At 48.7% G+C, this 18,525-nt stretch overlaps 1 protein-coding gene across 1 annotated transcript; it reads right to left on the minus strand.

Annotated features, from left to right (window-relative positions):
- Positions 1–1,254: 1,254 nt before the first annotated feature.
- IRF1 (interferon regulatory factor 1) lies at positions 1,255–8,637 on the minus strand. Its single transcript, XM_062002690.1, has 11 exons — positions 8,555–8,637; positions 8,509–8,519; positions 7,269–7,360; positions 5,747–5,846; positions 5,377–5,553; positions 5,004–5,053; positions 4,743–4,878; positions 4,438–4,563; positions 3,561–3,604; positions 2,837–2,972; positions 1,255–2,351 (listed from the first exon to the last, which is right to left on the minus strand). Exons 3-11 carry the CDS (start codon positions 7,353–7,355, stop codon positions 2,212–2,214), a joined length of 996 nt encoding a protein of 331 aa, XP_061858674.1. The 5' UTR covers positions 7,356–7,360; positions 8,509–8,519; positions 8,555–8,637; the 3' UTR covers positions 1,255–2,211.
- Positions 8,638–18,525: the final 9,888 nt, after the last annotated feature.

Below are 18,525 nucleotides of genomic sequence, written 5' to 3' on the forward strand. Positions count from 1 at the left end.
TGGGTAGTTGTGCAGGATTTTAGGTGGGTACGATCTGAGGGAGCTGTGGCCTCTGCTCTGGCAGCCCTGGTACGTGGAGAGAATCACAGCTGGATGGATCCCTTCCCAGGAGTTGAGCCCTTGAGCCAGGTACTCTGGCAGGGAGTGTGACTGCTGGCTGGGGTGAGCCAGGGCATCCCTCCCCAGGCTGCCACCTACACAGAGCTCATTGAAGCTTCTCTCTGCCTGGTGGCACCTGGAAGGGTGCTGCCTGAAGCTGCCAGCTCTGGCTTGTCTCAGAGATAGCCCAGTTAATGACTAACAGGCACTGCAGTAACTCTGCCCAGGCTCTCCCTCCCCAGGCTGTCTGTCCACCTTGCTGTGCTGTATTCAAACCTTTTAGCTGCCCTGGATTTGAGACCTGCACCACTTGCTTCCTATGACACTTATTTTTTCCCTCTTCCCATGGTAAATCCCTCATGTGTTCCCATGTGTCTGCAGTTCAAGTTGCAATAGAGTCTGTTTCAAAGGCAATAGGAAATGTCTACTCTGTTCAAGCCCTTTGTGTTGTGTCTTCCTCTCCCTCAGCCTGATACTCTCCTTGGTCCACCCTTGCTTTTTCTTAGTGAATGAAGTTATTCCCCAAAGGCCCCTACAGCACAGCTTTGTTCAGTGCAGGGGTTTTCCAGGCAGAGTTAGATGCCAGTGGCTGCAGCTGGAGACACATTGCATCAGTCACACTTGTCTCCCACTCCAGACAATGTAGTAATATGTCAGACCTTTCTAGACTGAAGAATGACAAACTACAAAGGGGAAAACCAGCTTGCTTTCCCCTTGCCTTCTGAATTGTCCATGTGCCTTCTTTCTAGACAAGACCAAGTTCTTTAGCCAGGTCTTCACCGCTAATCTTATCACAGAAGCTGACATTGCTACTAGTAAGGTTTGTCCATAGGATGGACTTGGCTTTTTGAATAGCCAAGACTGTAACTCAGCTCTAAGTTGGGTCAGACTTGCAGATGTGGCAGATACAAACCAACTAACACCACATGTGCACAAGATCTGAGTTTCCCTTCCCAGGACAAGCAGGATTCCACCCACCAGCTGCACTGGGAAGAGGGGAGGCTAGAAAACTGGAGCAAACTGGGCCAAATTTTCTGTGCTTTCATGACTCATGAAAAAAAACCCCTCCAACTCCCTCTACCAACAACACATTTGAGTATCTTCAAGGTTCTGGAATGCATTGTGGAAGCTCTCCCCTGAGAAAAAGTAAACATGTCATATATAAAACATTTTTATTAAAACAAATATACAACAGTTATATACAAAAATAAAATATACAAGAAAATAGTCTATTACAGCTTAGTGATTTGGTTCCTATGTATTACACACAAACAAGAGTCTCTTCCCTCCTGCACTCCCTGCAGGGGCTGGCCACAGGTGGGTCTCAAGTCGTAGCAGTTTGCTGCTCGGTATTGTTGACATTGCAGCTGAGTGCCAGAAGGGATCTCAAAAGGCATAGTATAAATAAAGAGCTCTGCCCCATCAGTGCAAACGTGGTTTCATGCAGCAGCTCTTCAGCTATTATGTAGAAATAAGATGTGGCATGCCAGGGAGCAGATAACATCCTATGAGTAGGCCTGGGTAACTGTGCTATGTGGAAGCAAAGCCTAAACTGAATTTTCACATTTTATTGGTCTAAACTATTTACAGTTTAAAGTCGAAAGATCTGAAAGATGAACTATGTAATGGAGCAAATCAAAGACAGGGCCAATTAGTGCTATTTTTTCTGACTAAGTGTAACGACAGTTGCTAAGGTCAAAGTCACCAGTGTTGCACAGGTAAGCAGCAACCAAAACTAATAGGAAAGAGACTCCTTTGCAGCGCCTCTCCTAAGCACTCCCTGGATAAAGTGCTCATCACGTCTGGCATGGAGAGGACAGTGCCTCTTCCCCAGGCCCCAGCACAGCGCACCGACCAGATCCTGTGGCACAGTGACAACCTTCCAGTTAAAGCTTCACCTCCTGAGTGATCACAAGGTGCATTCTGCAGCTGAGGAGCGCCAGTGCCCGGAGTCCTGCTAGTGAGATAGGAGTCCTTTTCTATTTATTTATAAACGAGTTTTTTCTTGCTAACCTTTTCAGGTCTAAAAGTTAAACGGAATATAAAAGCTACTTTCTTCATTCAGTTGGTAACAAACAACTTCTTCCATTCTCTTCAGGCTTGTCAAAGTTTCTATCCAAGAGCAGTTTGAGGTTGGAGGAAGTCAGAGGTTTGCAGGCCACAGGGAATGACGTGCATGGTAGGTTTCACTGTCTCCAGCCAGGAGAAATCTAGGCTGCTCTTCTGGTCAAAGAACCTGAACTCTAGCTCTCCTAGATAAAATAAAACAAGAATGAGTACTGACTCGCATGCAGCAAGAGCAAAATAGTGTGTTTATGCGTGTGTGTATATAAAAATGCATAAAAAATTTGAAGGATTTCTCAGATGTGAGTGAATACTTTAGGCTAATATTTTGCTAAAATACTCTAAATGCTCTCTATTAAACTGTCCTATTTAAGCTCTTGCTAGTCAGAATTCTTCAGTTACATTGCAAGGAGTTCCTGCAAGCTGACATAGCTTAGACATGTACAACCCTAAGACAAATCTGTAGCATGCTTATTGGAGGCATTTTTCTCCTTTTCCTTTTACGAAAAAGTACCTTACATTCTTCCACCAGGCCACTTTGAAATCTCAGAACACAGGGATGTATGAATTCCTCCATTTGCTTTGCTCCCTCCCAATTACTGTCTTGCATGAAAACCCTCATCTGCATCATCCTGTGCCCTTGACAGTCAGTGATAACTGAGAGCATCTATACCTGAGGTCGTGTCAATCTCCCCATCCTGCTCCTTGTAGCTGTAAGTGCTGCACATGGTCTGCGTGCCAAGCTCATTGGTGAGAAAGCCTTTCCCCCCAACGCTCGTGGTGTGCCAGTCTTGAGCTGGTTCAAGCATCTGTAAGAGATTAAGGAGATGGTAAAAATTGCTCCTCCTTTCTGTAGGAACAATGTTTTATTCCTTAACTAGAAGACAGGTGATCAAAAAAAGATCAAATTATATCTTCCCATGCCAAGTTATATAAAACTCATTTTACTCCCAGTTTAAAAATGTGAATGCAAAACAAGGAGGGCCAGAGCACCTTCAGTGATGAAACCCCCCTCTTATCAGTTGGATAAGTGTGACAGCTGGAAACCCAGATTAAGCACCATATGTGTCAGAGGTAGAGGGAAGGGCAAAATAGTCTAGAGAGGCTTTCCAGACTCTAATACAGCAAGCTCTACTTCTGACAGTACTCAGTAGCTTTCTCTGCCTTTCACATGAAGAGTCAATACCTCCATGGATGTGTCCTCTCCAGCTTATGTTTGCCAAGTAGCTTTCTTTTTATGTTTAATTTTTCAGGCTTCCTTGTTAGATAATGGTCTTGGATTACAGAGGTGTATGTTAAACATGTATAGGACTGGATCAGACAGCTGCTGCTTCCCTCCTCTCAGTGCAAACAGCAATTTTAGCCAATTTCACTCTGACCAGAAGGGCTGGTTTTACCTTAAAAATCTCCGAATTCATTTCCTCTTCATCTTCATCTGTGACTGTTTTGTAAGAACATAAAAAAAAAAGATACAAAGATGTCAACTTCTTGCACGTTAGACCTCATACTTCTGCTTCTTTGCCACACAACCTGCTTCATATTCTCTTGTCACACAACATCATTACCTTTTACTTTCCCTGCTCATGGATGACACTGAGGAGGGGCTCATAGTTTTGAGGTGAGGAAGCCTGTCAGCAGCTCCATACACCAAGCCCCTCACAGCCCTTCATCTCAGATGCTCTTCAACAACTGTCCATTGGGTTGCAAAGCTCACCAAGAATCACTACGGCAGAGTGTGTTTGGTATGCAGGAGGAAGATGATTTGCACCCCAAGTGAAGAACCACTCTGATACAGTCATTTTTTCCCCCACATTGGGAAGTGTAGTTATCTCCTCTGTCCCTATTGTACCCAACTCTGTCCTCCTTCTGCCATAGCCTCCTTTCAGATGCCTCAGGAACCCCCAGTCTCACTCTCCTGACCCAGAAAACTCTCCTTTTCTTTCAAGGCTGACCTGTCTGTGCCATCACATTGACCCTGTGAGATAAAGCCTGCCCCTTTGCTCACATGTGCAAAGTAAATGGCATTTTGGAGTCTTTCATTCATGAGCAGGTACTGCAGATGGCACATGTCAGCTCTTCTGTAACCTGGGCAGTTTGGTAGCTCCAGTAACTTAAATCCATCAGGTGGAGGTTGGTTGTTTTGTTTTGTGACAAGACAGCTCTACGTTTCTCCTGATCCCTCAGGCACTCCGTCATCCCACTGTCCACATCCCACCTCCAACATGCTTCTTGGAGACCGACATAAGACCAAGGTAGTAAAAAAGAAATACCCACCTTCTGAGGAGGAGGCCAGGGGAGACACCTGGAGCTGGTAGAGGTCATTGGTGCTGTCAGCCATGGTTATTTCCATTGATGGCCTCCATTCAGTCAGGGAGCCGCTTACCTCGCACGAGGATAAGTCTGCAGAAGGCATCAGGAGTTGGCACTCACAGGAGACACAATCACCTCTATTTCCCACCTGCCCATCTGACAGTACAGCTGAGCTCAGCCCCAAAAGTCATCTTTTGTCTTTTGGTGCAGAACGTGGGTTTAGTGTGAATGACACGTTCCACTGCTCAGAGCTATAAACTGAGTCTCACCTAAGGTGATGGACGTGCTCTCAACCTCCACTTCCTGCCCTGGGTAGACATGAACAGTGTAGTCACTGTGGTCATCTGGCAGAGGCGTGCTGGTTAGTCTTTCTGCTGACTTCTCTGTCCCTGTGTCTTCATACAACTACAAAAATAAGGGCAAAGCTTGAAAGACCTGTCTAAGAATGTATAAGTTCCCACATGAAAAAAACATAAGCACAAAACCCACCAAAACCTCCAGCTTCTTCAGCTGCCTCTACGGACACATACCTTTCTCTTGCTCCTGTTTCTTGCCTCTCGTGAAGACTTTGACTTCCTTTCTGTTAAATAAAAATACCATGAATGTGAGAAAGGGCTGCATGGCTGACATTTTAGGTGAGCGTGAGATCTTGCAGCTTTGAGCCCTTCTCAGCAACCTCTGCTACTGCTACCAGCAGCAGTCCTAATCACCTCCTGATGATACCTTTAAAGAAGGTGGGATAAGAGGAACTGTTTGCACAAACTGTTAGCAATAGCAATAACCAGTGACTAAGCTCAGTAGCACCAGTGCTACCAAGAGGTCTGCTACACCCTTGAATGCATGGAGCAGGAAAAGCAAGCAGTGTTTAAGTGCAGCAGTGAAGCTGGAACGTGGAGGGCTTACCTTTCTTCTGGTCTTTTGTCAAGGGTGGCAGCATCCTGTAAACCCTGACAGCACTGGAGCCTTTGTTGATGCTTTTATCCTTCACTTCTTCAATGTCAGGCAGTGAATTCATAGCACAGCGGAAGTTTGCCTTCCAGGTTTTTGGATCAGGGTCTTTCTCACCTACTTTATATCTTCCTATAAATAAGAGAAGGGGTGATTAGACTTTTTGGTGGTGGTTCTTCCCACCAGAAAAACCCCAAAAGATTCTTCCATTTTCTCTGACATAAACATTAATAGTTACTGTAACTTCTTCAGGTCTAAGTCAAGACAAAATAACGCACATTTGAGATATCTGTATGGTGGATGGAAGCGTAAAGCCCGTACACACCTGTATGGATGGCCCAGCTCCGGAACAGGCAGGCGTCTTTCTCCATGTCCCAGCCATGCTTAGCTGCATGTTTCCATGGGATTTGAAACATCCTCATATCCTGAAGTTAAACCAACAAAGATTTGAGCCAGTTTGCAATGATGGATTTCATCAAAGAATTCTCAGTAGCAACTCAAGTCTTATATACCCTTGTTGTGCCGATGCTGTTCAAGGCATTTAAGGCCTTTTATGATTTCTGAGATTGGGGAAAAAAATCCCACTACTTTTACCACAGTAGAAGAAAGTAGCATTGTCAATTTTATCCCAGAATCATGAAATGCATTGTATCTAATCTACTACCATGTCATGAACTACAGTGTATTTTCAAGGTATGCTTTGGTAGAGAATGCCTTTTTCAAGTTGCCCATAAGATCCTGCAGGAATCCTAAGAATAAATATGGCATAACTTAAAGATCACCTCAGGATGGATCTGGAAAGTTCAGGGAAAGAGACCTGGTTCAGCAAGACTACCGATCTTCCCCTGTGCTACAGGTATCGGGAAGTGCCTTCCAAACCAAAAAGTACATTTCAGGCCAAGTCTTAAAACTAGGAGCAACTGTAAGAATAGCTGCTTAGCTGGGATGGGAGGTGACTCAGCTCAAGTGGGCAGGAGGAATTAAGTGGTCTTGGAGGTTTTGTGGCTCTCTCATTTTGTGTAATGTTCAGATTGCTTTCACATTAATTTATCATTTTGTTATGGTTTAAGCCAGTACTTAACTAAGTACCATGCAGTTGCTCACTCACCACCACCCCACCGTGGGATGGGGGAGAGACTCGGGGAAAAAAGACAGTGAAACTTGGGGGTTGAGATAAAGACAGTTTAATAGGACAGAAAGAGAAGAAAGTAATAATAGTTGTAGTGATCATAAAAACAGAATTGAAATATAAAAAACAAGTGGTGCCTGCTGCAATTGCTCACCACCTGCTGACCAATGTCCAGCCAGTTCCTGAGCAGTGCCTCACCCTGGGTATGACATCCTATGGTCTGGGATAGCCCTTGAGCAGCTGCAGCTGCTGTCCTGGCTGTGTCTCCTTCCACTTCTTTCTGCTCCTCAGCTTCTACTGGCTGGGCACAGGAAGCTGAAAAGCCCTTGATTTAGCCTAAGTCCTCCTTAGTAACAACTACAACATCCCTGTGTTATCACCGTTAGCCTACTAAATCCAAAACACAGCCCTGTACCAGCTACCAGGAAGAAAATTAACTCTGATCCAGCCAAAACAAGGACACATTTCCCTCCTGAGAATTTTGCCAGGAAAAAAATGGACCTACAACATTCTGTTCCAAGCAGAGTTACCTTTTCTGAAACATAAATAATAGTTTTTTCGAAATATAATGCTTGCAAGTTTTGTCCATGTCCTTCTTTCCTTTATGATCCTGACTTATGTTTAGTGTCAGCTAAGAGGAAGGATGGTTAATGATATAGAAATGATACAATCATTAATGATACCACAATACTAATAATAAACAACTATGAACTCTCACCTTGTTAATCCATATCAGTCCTGGTATTTGATTGGAATTTATCTGCATTTCCAACCAGGGTCTCATGCGCATTCTTGACACTGGCATGTTGTCTATGAAAGAAAGAACAGATCAGCAAAAAACTCATCACTATTTTAACCATTCTGCAGTGTGCATCCCTTCTCCCTCGGTGCTGTGAGCTATTGCTACTGATGCAAACAAAATTACTTTTCCAAGGTCTTTACTCTTTTTCAGCATTTCTCCGCGCTCCTGGAGGGCAGCACCCAAAGCTCGGCCTGAGCTGTGCATTCTGAAAAAGGCTGAACGCAGCGGCGGAGGCTGCGCCCGTGGGGCAGGGCAGCCCGGCCCCGACCGCCCCGCGAGGGAGCTCATCGCCAGCACCGGCGCAGTGTTCCCAGGAGCTCGGGTCCGGTGCGGGACCCCCCCTCTCTCCGCGCTCACAGAGCAGAACTACCTGCAGGCTGGCCGCCTTAAAAGTTTCCCATTAATTAAATTGCGCAGGAGGACGGGAGGGAGCCCGCCCTGCTGCAGAGTCGGGGGGATCCCCAAATTGCAACACGACAAGTCCTGGCAGAGTCCCGACCAGCCCCGCCGCACAGCCCCTTCCCCGCTGCGCAGCCGGAGCAGGGCGGCGCGGCCATCCCAGCCCTTCCTCTGCAGAAATAATTTCCTGTTTGCGGTGTTTTTTTTCCAAGACAGCCAGCGCAAGATTCCCCAAACAATACCATTTCTAACTTTCTCCAGCCAGGCAGCCGGCGGCGGGACCGCGGCCCGCGGTGTGCCCGCCCTGGGGGGCGGCGAGCCGGCGTTGACCCCAGCCGGGAGCCTGCGGCCGCGGGATCCGGCCTCGGGGCTCAGCACTGGCACACGCTCAAGGACGGAGTGGAGCCTCCGGCTGAGCCCGCAGAGCGGCGGCCGCGCCCGGACATGCCCGGCCCCGCCGATGAGGGGAGCCATCCCACCCCGTCCCGTCCTCTCCCGTGGGGTGGGTAAGGGGCCGCGGCTGCTGCCCGCCGCAGCGATGCCCGCTGTTCACCCGACGGCTGCAGGCGCAACGAGCCCCGTGCTCTCAAGCCGCTTCCGCACGGCAGAGACCGACGCTGTCTCTCTCTTGCAAGCAAAGCAGAGGAGAGCCATGTCCTCGGGGTCGCTTCCACGGACCCTGCGGGTCACCCTCGCCTGGAGGCGTTATAAAGCGAGGAATGAGCGACCAGACGGGACGAAACGCAGCACGACCCACCTCGCTGTGCTGTGCCGTGCCGTGCCGTGCCGTGCCGTGCCGTGCCGTGCCGTGCCGAGCCAAGACGAGATGAGGCGAGCCGTCCTCCCCGACCGCACACCAAGGCGCCTCTGCCGCCCGCGGGGCGCGCCCTCGGGTATAACGCGGCGGCGCCCGGGATTCCCCGCCGCCCTGGGCCCGGCTGCCTCCTGGCCAATCCGCGCCGCCGCGGGGGGCGGCCGCGCCTCCCATTGGCTGCCGCCGCCAGCATCACTTAGGGGAAATCACGCTGTTGTAGCACCAGCGGCGCGGGGGGAGCACTGCCCCCCCCCACCGCGCGCCGGCCCCGCACCCGCCCCAACGCTGCCCTGCGTGGGTGCGGGAACGGGCTGTTGTCAGCCGCTCCCTACCGAGTGGCTCGCACCCCGAGCCCAGTCCCGCTCCGTGCCCTCGCGAGGGATCCAGGCCCTATCCCACCGAGGGATCCAGCCGTCGTCCCCACCGAAGGATCCAGCCATCATCCCCACCTACTTCCCCTGAGGGATCCATCCACATCCCACCGAGGCATCCAGCCATCGTCTCTACCGAGGAATCCAGCCTCCCTCCCCTAAGGGATCCAGCCCCCATCCCACCGGGGGATTCAGCACCCATCCCCCAAGGGATCCAGCACCCATCCCCCAAGGGATCCAGACTCTGTTCTCACTGAGGGATCTAGTCTCTATCCCCATGGAGGGGTCCAGCCCCTGTCCCTGGGAGTCTCAGCACTGGCCTGTACTCCCCCTGCACACCTGCTGTTTACCCATTTCCCAAGCAGCTGGAGACAGCATGGTAATCCCAACAAGCAGACTCCCAGACTTTCTGCCAGCCCATAGTAACCCCACAAATCAGAAAAGGCAGTGAATAAGCTGCAAGGTCTAGATGAGGCAGGTGGGAGCTCGGCCAGTAGTCAGAGTATGCCGGGTCACCTCACTGCAGAATGCCAAGGAACTGGTCCTGGTTGTGCCTCTGTACAGCCAGTTGCCCCAGGGACTGCCATGGGGCTGCAGGTCTGAAGGGTGTGTTCCTGCTGTGGGCAGCAGAACTAATGAACACAGGAGGCCAAAACAGTATTTTCATTTATCGTGTTACAGCAATTCACAGAAAGGGTGCAGTAGGGCCTGAAGTAATAGGAAGAGTCATGGGTGGTAGGAAGAAGGTCAGTAGAAATAGAAAATATGTGAAGACTGTAGGTGATGCTCTTGACCATTTCCTCTGTATTTATGCTTTCATCACACGTGGTGGTGTCATAGGTTTCTCTGGAGTCACTTCTTGCTTGATAACAGGGTTAGAGGGCTGCAGTGTTGGCACCTGTGGATGTTCTGGAAACATCCTCTGTCTCTGAGGTGGACCTATCTCTGGCCCAGCCAGGCCAATCTGGCACCTCTACCATCACTGTTTAAGAAAGGAAATCTGAGCCAGAAGAGGAGGTGGAGGAGTGCTACAAGACGGAAGCAACCATGCAGACCCCACAGTCAGAGGAGGCAGAAAGGAGGAGTGCTGGACCAGAGATCCCTCTGCAACCCATGGTGAGAACACAGACTGTGCCTCTGCAACCCATGGAGGTCAATGGCAGGACTGAGAGCCACCAGCAGCTCTGGGTGAGTGCACCCAGATGGGCGAGAGACTGTGTGAACAGGCAGCCATGGCACAGGCCATGCTGGAGAGCCTGTGCGCCACAGAGCAGCCCCACATGAGAGGCAGACAGGAGCTGCAGCCCTCAGGATGAACACACGTTGGAGCAGCCCATGCAGGACTGCCCAGCCTGTGAGAGACCCTGTGCTGGAGCAGAGAGGACTGGTGAGGAGTCCATCTGCCTTGAGGAGAGACAGGTGACAAGAGCCATCAAGAAAAGAATGACTGAAACCCCAATTCCCTGCCACCCTGCACTGCTCAGAGGAGGAGGAGGTAAAGACACGGGAATCAGGGCTCTGAGCACAGGAAGAGGAAAGGAGTGAGGGAAAAGTGATCTTAAAGGGCTGGTTGTCATCATCATCATACCACTCTCTGTTGTTTTCTGTTTTCTGTGGTTTTGGTTGGTGGTGGATTAAATTATTTTGTTGTTTTCTTCCCCAAGTTGAGTAGTCTTGTCTGTTTTGCCTGGGATCATAAGTGGTAAGTGAGGCTTCCCTGTCCCTAGGGGGTCCCAAAAGCCCTTGGTACCAATCACTGATCACGGTCCTTTGTTCCTAGATGGGCCTAAACCAGGACAAGTGATTATGCAACAAGTTGTTCAGTGTCAGCACTAGTCCTCCCAGTGACACCAAGTAGATGTACAGAAGTCTGCTGCTGCATTCCAGTGTTGAGAACTCATTAAATGCACAGCTGAACAAAATGGGTCAGTGGAGTCACCAGGGCCATTTCTGTCACCTCATGGTGCACTCAAGCCAGAGGACCAATTGTGTGACAAGGTTCATTCTAGCCTTGGCAGACCACTTTTCTGGTGAGAAACAGTACTACAGACACTGCCTGGGCTCACTCTGCTGCTAGTTTTTAAAGCCTTGACAGTCAAACAGCAGTCCTCAACCTAGTTAGAGCTGTATTGCAGTCTGTTTTCACTGTTTTTTTTCCCATAAAGCTCCCAGCTGAGAGCTGGTCTCACTCACTTTGCTGTGGGGGTTTAGGATTTAACAGGTGCTCTGATTTCAGAGCTCACATTTGCCTTAGATTGTGCAGTAGCTTATAGTTAGAGATACTGTGCTCATCATCCATTCTCAGTGTGCATGGCAAAAGATGTGAAGCAGAGCAACACAGGCATTTTACAAAACCTGGGAAGGTTTTTTCTCCCATCTTTGCCTAGCCTGGGCTGTGTATTGTGCTGGGATGAGCTGAAATAACTGTGTTAGGACACACAAAGGGTGACCTCTGTATTTGTCCTCTCCCACCACTCACAGATAGAGCGTGTAGAAGGGAAACGACAGCATGATAGAAAGCTACTGAAGCCACCAGGATTTTCCTCCAATCTTGGATCTGGATGACAGCAAGATTAAATTTGCATACAATGTCTTCAGGGTGCCTTCAATCCAGCAGAATGCTAGAACATTTTTTACCTATTTTCTTTTCAATACTTTCAAGGCAGGTTTGATGTTATATGCAATGAGAAGGTATATTGGCAGGAAGGTAAAGTTAGAAAGATGCATGGACAGCCAAGGCAAACAGCATGATGCTATCACACTGTCTGCCTGCATTGGCAAGTTTTCTCTGGGGTTTTTTTTAACCTAAATATTAAAGAAATGACCAAACTTGGGTTTAATAACAGAAGAGCACCCTATAGGTCTCCTGTACTTTCTCTAAGCATTTCCCCCCCCTTGCTTAATCCTTTATATTGTGGTAGTATCCTTCAGTTGGGTCTTTGTGCCAGGGGAGGCACCATTCACAGATGAGGATTCAGTGTAGGGAAAGATATTAGGTAAATTAAGGAAATAATCAAAGGAGAGTGGTATATAGACAAGGTTGGGACAGCACCAAGGTATTTATAACCTGTGAGAGGACATGTAATCTAGAGCAATAATACATCAAAATAGCCTGAAAAAGAGATGACAATGTCACCTACAAGATGTAGATGTAACACAGACAACAAAAATCGTCACACCACCTCTTCTACAACCTAAATATTGACAAGAATGATCATGCTGTTGTTCCTCTCACGCTCTGTCCTCTCCTGGTTTGTTTTTACCCTAGCAGCCAGCTTTGAGAAAAATGAATGGTGAGCTTCCTGGTCTGACAGGCCAATGTGTTTATTCACTAAATGTATCATAAATTGCTATGACTACATTTTGAATGGTAACTGGTTTGATATTATGACTACAGCACTGATAGGTTACTTACCAGATATTTTTATTCAGGAATTGGCACGAGGCACCAAGTACATAACCCTAGAATAGAAATGCATGAAGGAAAACTGACAGTCCCAGCCCTAAGTCTCTACTTCTTTCCTCTGATGTAAACCCATACAGATCCTGCTCAGAACTTCACTGCTCTCTATATCTGTGTTCTGTCCCAAATCTGCACAGCCAGTTTCCACGTAGCAGGACCTGCCCAAGCTGGGATACCCTATATTTGTTTGCTTCTTTGTTATCTCTCAGCTGAAACAAGGAAATAACAACCTGTATCTCCCTAATGTTACTGTGTGACAGGCTCTCCTTACACTGTGGTTACAAGGACTGTTCCTTACCCAGCAGACTCCTCATTCTTTTATACCACTACACTAACAATCCTTCCAGCAGCTTGCTTAATGTAGCAAGAATATGCATTTAAATGTGACATGTGCATCTATAAAAGTATGAACAAGGAATAACCTGCATACCTCACGAGTCAATAAATGGTTGGCCATAAACCCCTTTTGCTCCACCCAGTTTATCACTCAGCAAAAAATTTCCACAGATAACAATGCCTCTGATGCTCTGCAGAGTTGTAGCCCAGCTCCTGCTTTATATCACAGCAGTCTTATCTTGTACATCTGCATGATCTTTTGCCTCTGAACAGCCTCTGATGTCCCTCCTTTTTCACATTCCTACCTGTGATTTGCCAATTCTCTTAACAGTAAACTGAGAAACAGGTGGCTAAAACATTGTATCACATTAACTCCATCCAGGGAGATGCCAAGTCTGGGATTACTTTCCTAATGCAGAGGAAATATTTAATACTATTCTTATTTAAAACCAAATCAAATCCCCAACTGATGCTCCAGGAAGTGGTATTTGTTATTCTACAATGGGCACCTCTCCATATCAGTCAGTAGTGCCCTAAAATAAGGTGCTCCTAGGAGGATCATATTTCAGGTAATGCTAAAAGTATGAACTGTGTGGCATCAGCTACAGAACTCCTGGCATAGCCTACAAGAAGGGAGAGTTCTGAGCTGGACGTACAGGCACTAACATGGTTTTTTGTGCACTGTCTTCACTGCTGTGCTTGGCTAAACATCTCAAGATGGCTTCACTCCAGTACTGTATAAACCAAACTGTGATTAATATTAAACCGCATGTGCCACGAAGCCGGCTATTGCCAACCTGCAGAACTCTTGTCCTAGCCAGCTCAACCTGCTGTCCACAGCTGAAGGCCCAGCCCTCTCCTCTCCAGTGACAAGTGGCAATGACTTTCTCATCCATGGCTACCCAGTCTTGTTCCAGGACTGATCAGTGCAGGTTGTTTTTCTGGCAGTGCAAAAGAAGAATCTTCTCCACCTTATTCTGGCAATACTCTTCGCTCTTCACTCCTTGCAAAATCACCCTTGGCAGACAATGAGACCTTCCATGCTTCGTGCTTCACCTCAAAGCAAACCTGCAGGGTTCTGAATATCCAGAAACCCATTTTCAAGGAGCTGGAGAGTGAAGAAGACCAACAATACAAGGATAGTTGCAGAAGTAGGTATTCACTCCAGAACCAGGTGAGTACTCACTTCCTGGTGAGTGTATTTACCAGAGCAGGGGTGTAGGAGTCTATCAGCTTTCTGATAACTTCCAAGTTGAGCAAGAGGTAAGACTGCCCTTCCCTCATGGAAAGTGATGCTGTAGGAGCACATGTGGATGCAGCAGGCCAGGGCTACCCCATAGTGCCTCGTTTAGTGCAGGTATCGTGCAGCAGCTGATGCACAAGCCCTGCACTCACCCTGTGCTATGCATGAGGTGTGGATAAGGGCAGACAATCCTCAGGTTCTAAATCCCTACGGTGTTTTTTTGGGGGAAAGAGCTTGAATGTTATTCCAAATGTTGATGGCAGTCTTTGCTTTGAATATTCTCCCTCTCCAGGACTCTGAATCCAACCAGCGGAGAGGTTCTGCAGTGGGGAATTTCTGCTCTGGTGACAAGAAGATGGGGAGATGGACACATGAGCTGCCACAGAAATTTACCTCTGGCAGCTGGCAGCAAACCCTGTGAGGGAGTAGAGCCCAAGGTCTACATGCCTGGGTGGTATTTGGGTGGGGGGAGTGAACAACCACAGGATGGAACAGGGGTTTGTGGAGGAGAAGAGTGGGAGAATGGTGAGAGAGAATTTCTTATCTGCTTCCTCGTGGCCCTGGCTGCTTCCTTCCACCACTGCATTGTGACCTTTCCATGCCCACCAGTGCTCAACAGTGCTTCCAGTCCCCTCTCTGTGAGGGTTTGTTCCTCCTTTCTACCTGTTTTGAGAGAAACCTTCTCTAATGCAAATCCTTTCTCAATTTCTCCCCCACTCGCCTTTCTCCCCTTTCTCCACCAAACTCAGAAACAATTCTTGCTTTTTGGAGCATCTAATTAGGGCATACAAAAAAGGTGCAGAGCCTCTGCTGTCACCTGAGGAATGTCATGGTTGCCTGCTACTGAGTACCCAACAACCATCACAGTATCATGGCCCAGGTCACCTGCAGGCAAGCAGTGCACGTCCCTCCTACAGGCTCCCTGGGCTGAAAAGGGTTAATGCATGGAGTACCTTTAAGGAGCAGAGATGGTGTATCAGCCTTAAAAACTTTGAAGGCTAACACAAAAAAAACCCAAAACAGCTGCTTCTCAGCCAGTAGCCCTGAGAGCACAGGACTTGCTGCAAGCTGTTTCCATTTCTTATAAATGCCTCTCTTACAGAAAGGAAGTTTGGTCGAGGCACATGCAGGAGAATGAATAATGTCAGAATGTTGAAACTCTGCCCAGATGGCATGAGGTAATACTAGCAAGCGCTCTGATCCATGAGCTGCAATAAATATAACCTGGGATGGGCTGTTTACAGTTTCCTGGAATTGGAAAGACCTGTTTCAGGACCCAAAATCAAGTCAGTTCTCTCCACTGATGGCACAGTGAATTCTTAAACTAAACCAAAATTAGATTCTGGGCTTTGTTTGGTGGGAAAACAAAAAAGGAAATTCCAATAATTTTACTTGTGTCCTCGGACTTTCCCCACTCCTGGCTTTTGTCTCAGCCTTGCAGGCAGACATAAGCCTCTCATGAAGGGTTTGCCAAGGGAAGTCCTGGGAGCTGCAGGCAGCTGGGCTGAGTTTGTCTCATGAGGATGCAGACCTGCAGCAGCCTGAGCTTCCCTGCCAAAGGTCAGAGAGACCTACCTTTTGCCCACTGCATATGGGAGACAGCAGCTCCAGCATTCCACCCCAAGCTACTCTGCCCACTCAGCCGAGGGCACAGTGGGGCAGTAGTCATGCTGACCCAGGATGCCAGGAGGTACTGGCAGCTAATCCACATAGTCAAATTGGGACTCTGTTCATTTTATACAGCTGAAGTCTCACTGATGCAGCTGAGACTGACAGCAGTAGAAAAAAGGTGAGTTGCTTATCAAAGATCTTTTTTATTTCCTATGCCCTTAGATGCTGTCTGAAGCTAATAGGTCTGAATGAACCCACTTGCTGAACTGACCCTCTGGAGAGCAGAAGGGAGCTAGAGCCTGCAGGACAAGCAGCACATTGTGGGCAAGGCTGGCTTTGCCCCTTGTCTGGCTTCGAGCCAGGAGGGTTTTCTCTTTCCCCAGAAAGGACTGGAAAAGGTGCCAGCCTGCCAGGCAATCAGAAAGGGAAGGCCACGCCAGTGAGCCACGGGCTGCCGTGGCAGCGTGTGCTGCACCTCTGCCTATCTCAGGCACAGGCAAGGTCCAGCTGGGGCTCACCGGGGCAGCACCTGCCCCTGCCCAGCCTCTGCACACTGCTGCATGCAACCCACTGCCACCTGCCAGCTGAGCCCGGGAACCTGTGAGAGCGGGGGCAGGGAGACCCTGGGAAACTACTGTAGCTCTCCAGGAAAAGACACCTTGAGCTGAGGCTTCAGCACAGCCACCTGCGAGCATTTCGCCTCTATTTTGCCCCAGGAAGAACGGCAATAAGCCTTGCTTTGTTTGAAATACTCTGTCTCATCCTCACGCAAAGGGGCTGCCAAAAAGGAAGCTCTCACGGACGCTGAGAAGAGCTATCGGGCTTGTCACGTTAGTGCCGTGAGGAGCCGAGGGCGAAGGCGGGACGCGCCGGGAAGGCGGATCGGCCGCTGCATGCCCCGGAACCGCAGCTCCGCTTGTGCCGCCGGGCCGGGTCCCAGGCGCGGGGAGGGGACTCGGGCAAGTAGCTATCTGGAATTTCCCAGGACGAACACGACAAATAGCGAAGCCCATACGCTGCCTGCAATAGATGTCAAAATATCTGAGTCTTATTCTCAACTTTAACAATTCTTATTTATTGTCTCTCAACTTTGATGCAGACTTGAAACGTCTCTGTCCGAATCATAGAATCACAGAATGGTAGGGATTGGAAGGGACCTTTAGAGATCATCTAGTCCAACCCCCCTGCAGAAGCAGGTCAACCTAGATGAGGTCGCATAGGAACGTGTCCAGGCGGGTCCTGAAGACCTCCAAGGAAGGAGACTCCACACCCTCCCTGGGCAGCCTGTGCCAGGGCTCCCTCACCTGAACAGTGAAATAGCTTTTTTCTGATGTTTAAAGGGAAATTTTTATGTTCCAGCTTCGTCCCATCACCCCTTGTCCTGTTGCTAGCTACTATAGAAAAAAGGGATGTCCCAACCTCCTGATATCCAATGTGACTAAACAGCCCCAGTTCCTGCGGCCTTTCCTCATAAGGAAGATAAAATACAGAGCACTGGTGAGAACAGCAGCATCATTTGATGGTGATAATGCAATCTCCATAAGAGAGAGTCAAATCTGGTGCTTTAGAAATACTGGGAGTTGTACTGAGGCAGGAATATGTGTTGGCTCAGTCACGGCTGTCACTTTGGGGTACTCATTTTTTTGGATGCTCTAAAAGTGGGGACTGTAAGTGCTGGTTCCCTCCCCCCAGAAAAGGAAAAGCTGAGTGATGTGTCCAGCTGGATGCTACGGAGGTGATGGTGGCTCAGATGAGGGTCTGCTGAAGGGGGAGTCTGTGGCAGGGGGAAGGACTCCTCACGTCCTTCTCCCCACTAGGGAACGAAGGGATCCTCAGAGCAGCCCCCACTAACTGGGAGAGACCCCCGGGGGAGGGGACACTTTCAGGCAATGACTGTCCCTCGCCGATCCCCTCATCATACACCACTATTATCATTATAATTATTGTCAGTTTTTAACATCTGCTGGCCTCTGACTCACCTTCCGTGGCTGAAATGGCCGAGCAGCGTGGCCGCCCGTGCCACGGGGACAGCAGGAGAGGACCCCATCCCGCGTTTGCCACCCGGTGTGTGTGGCGGGAGCGCGTGACTCCTGCGGGGTTTCCTCGCAGAATTGCTGACTTACAGCGGAGGAATGGAGAAGTTGCCGTTTTGTGGGGACGGGCAGCTCGTGCGCGGGTTGAGTCGGCAGTTTGGGGCTGCTGTCGGGTGCGTGGGCGGACACTGTCCCTGCCGCGAGTGGCAGCAGCACTGAAACCCTGCGAAGGCTCAGCGGGGCTGCCGGGGCAAGCGTGCCCATGTCCCTGGGCATCATGCCATGGCCGCCTGAGGAGCAGCCACCCATGCCCACCCATCTCCTCTTTTTCTCCTTTATTTTCTTAACTGTTTTTTGACATTTTATCTTTATCTGTTAACCTATTGTATTTTTTTTAATCCTTTCTAAAACTTGTGGGTTTTTTTTAAATTGACACTTTACATTTTTTCCACCTTTTTTTTCCCCCGTTTTTTCTTTTTAAAAACCTTTTTGTCCTTCACTTACCTATTTTTTACCTTTTCTTGACCTTGCAAAAGATTTTTTTTCATTTCTTTAAATCGCTGGCCTTTTTTTCCCCCCTTTTGGCTTTTTTTTTTCCTTTTTCAAGTTTTCTTGCTTTGTTAAAGATTGCTTGCTTTACTTTTCCCCCCTTTCCCCTCCTTTCCCCCCTTCCCCCCTTTCCCCTCCTTTCCCCCCTTTCCCCCTCTTCCCCTCCTTTATTCCCTCCCCCCCTTCCCCCCCTTTTTCTCGCCCCCCCTTTTTCTCGCCCCCCTTTTTTGCCTTTTTCAAATGGCTTGCTTTTTTCCCCCTTTTTTGTCCCCTTTTTTATCCTTTCTGAAGTTTTTGCCTTTTTTATCCGCTTGCCCTTTTCTCGCTTTTGTCCTTTTTTGCCTTTTTCTTTTT

The sequence above is a fragment of the Colius striatus genome, chromosome 9 (assembly GCF_028858725.1).
Source record: "Colius striatus isolate bColStr4 chromosome 9, bColStr4.1.hap1, whole genome shotgun sequence".
In the NCBI taxonomy this organism is placed as follows: Eukaryota; Metazoa; Chordata; class Aves; order Coliiformes; family Coliidae; genus Colius; species Colius striatus.

Excerpts from the sequence above, each read along its gene's own strand:
- IRF1 (XM_062002690.1), bottom strand. The coding sequence starts at position 7,355 with ATGCCAGTGTCAAGAATGCGCATGAGACCCTGGTTGGAAATGCAGATA. Across the intron at positions 5,847-7,268 it reads GACTGATATGGATTAACAAG|GATATGAGGATGTTTCAAAT; the intron begins GTGAGAGTTCAT and ends GTTTAACTTCAG. Across the intron at positions 3,605-4,437 it reads CCTGGCCTCCTCCTCAGAAG|TCACAGATGAAGATGAAGAG; the intron begins GTGGGTATTTCT and ends CTTACAAAACAG.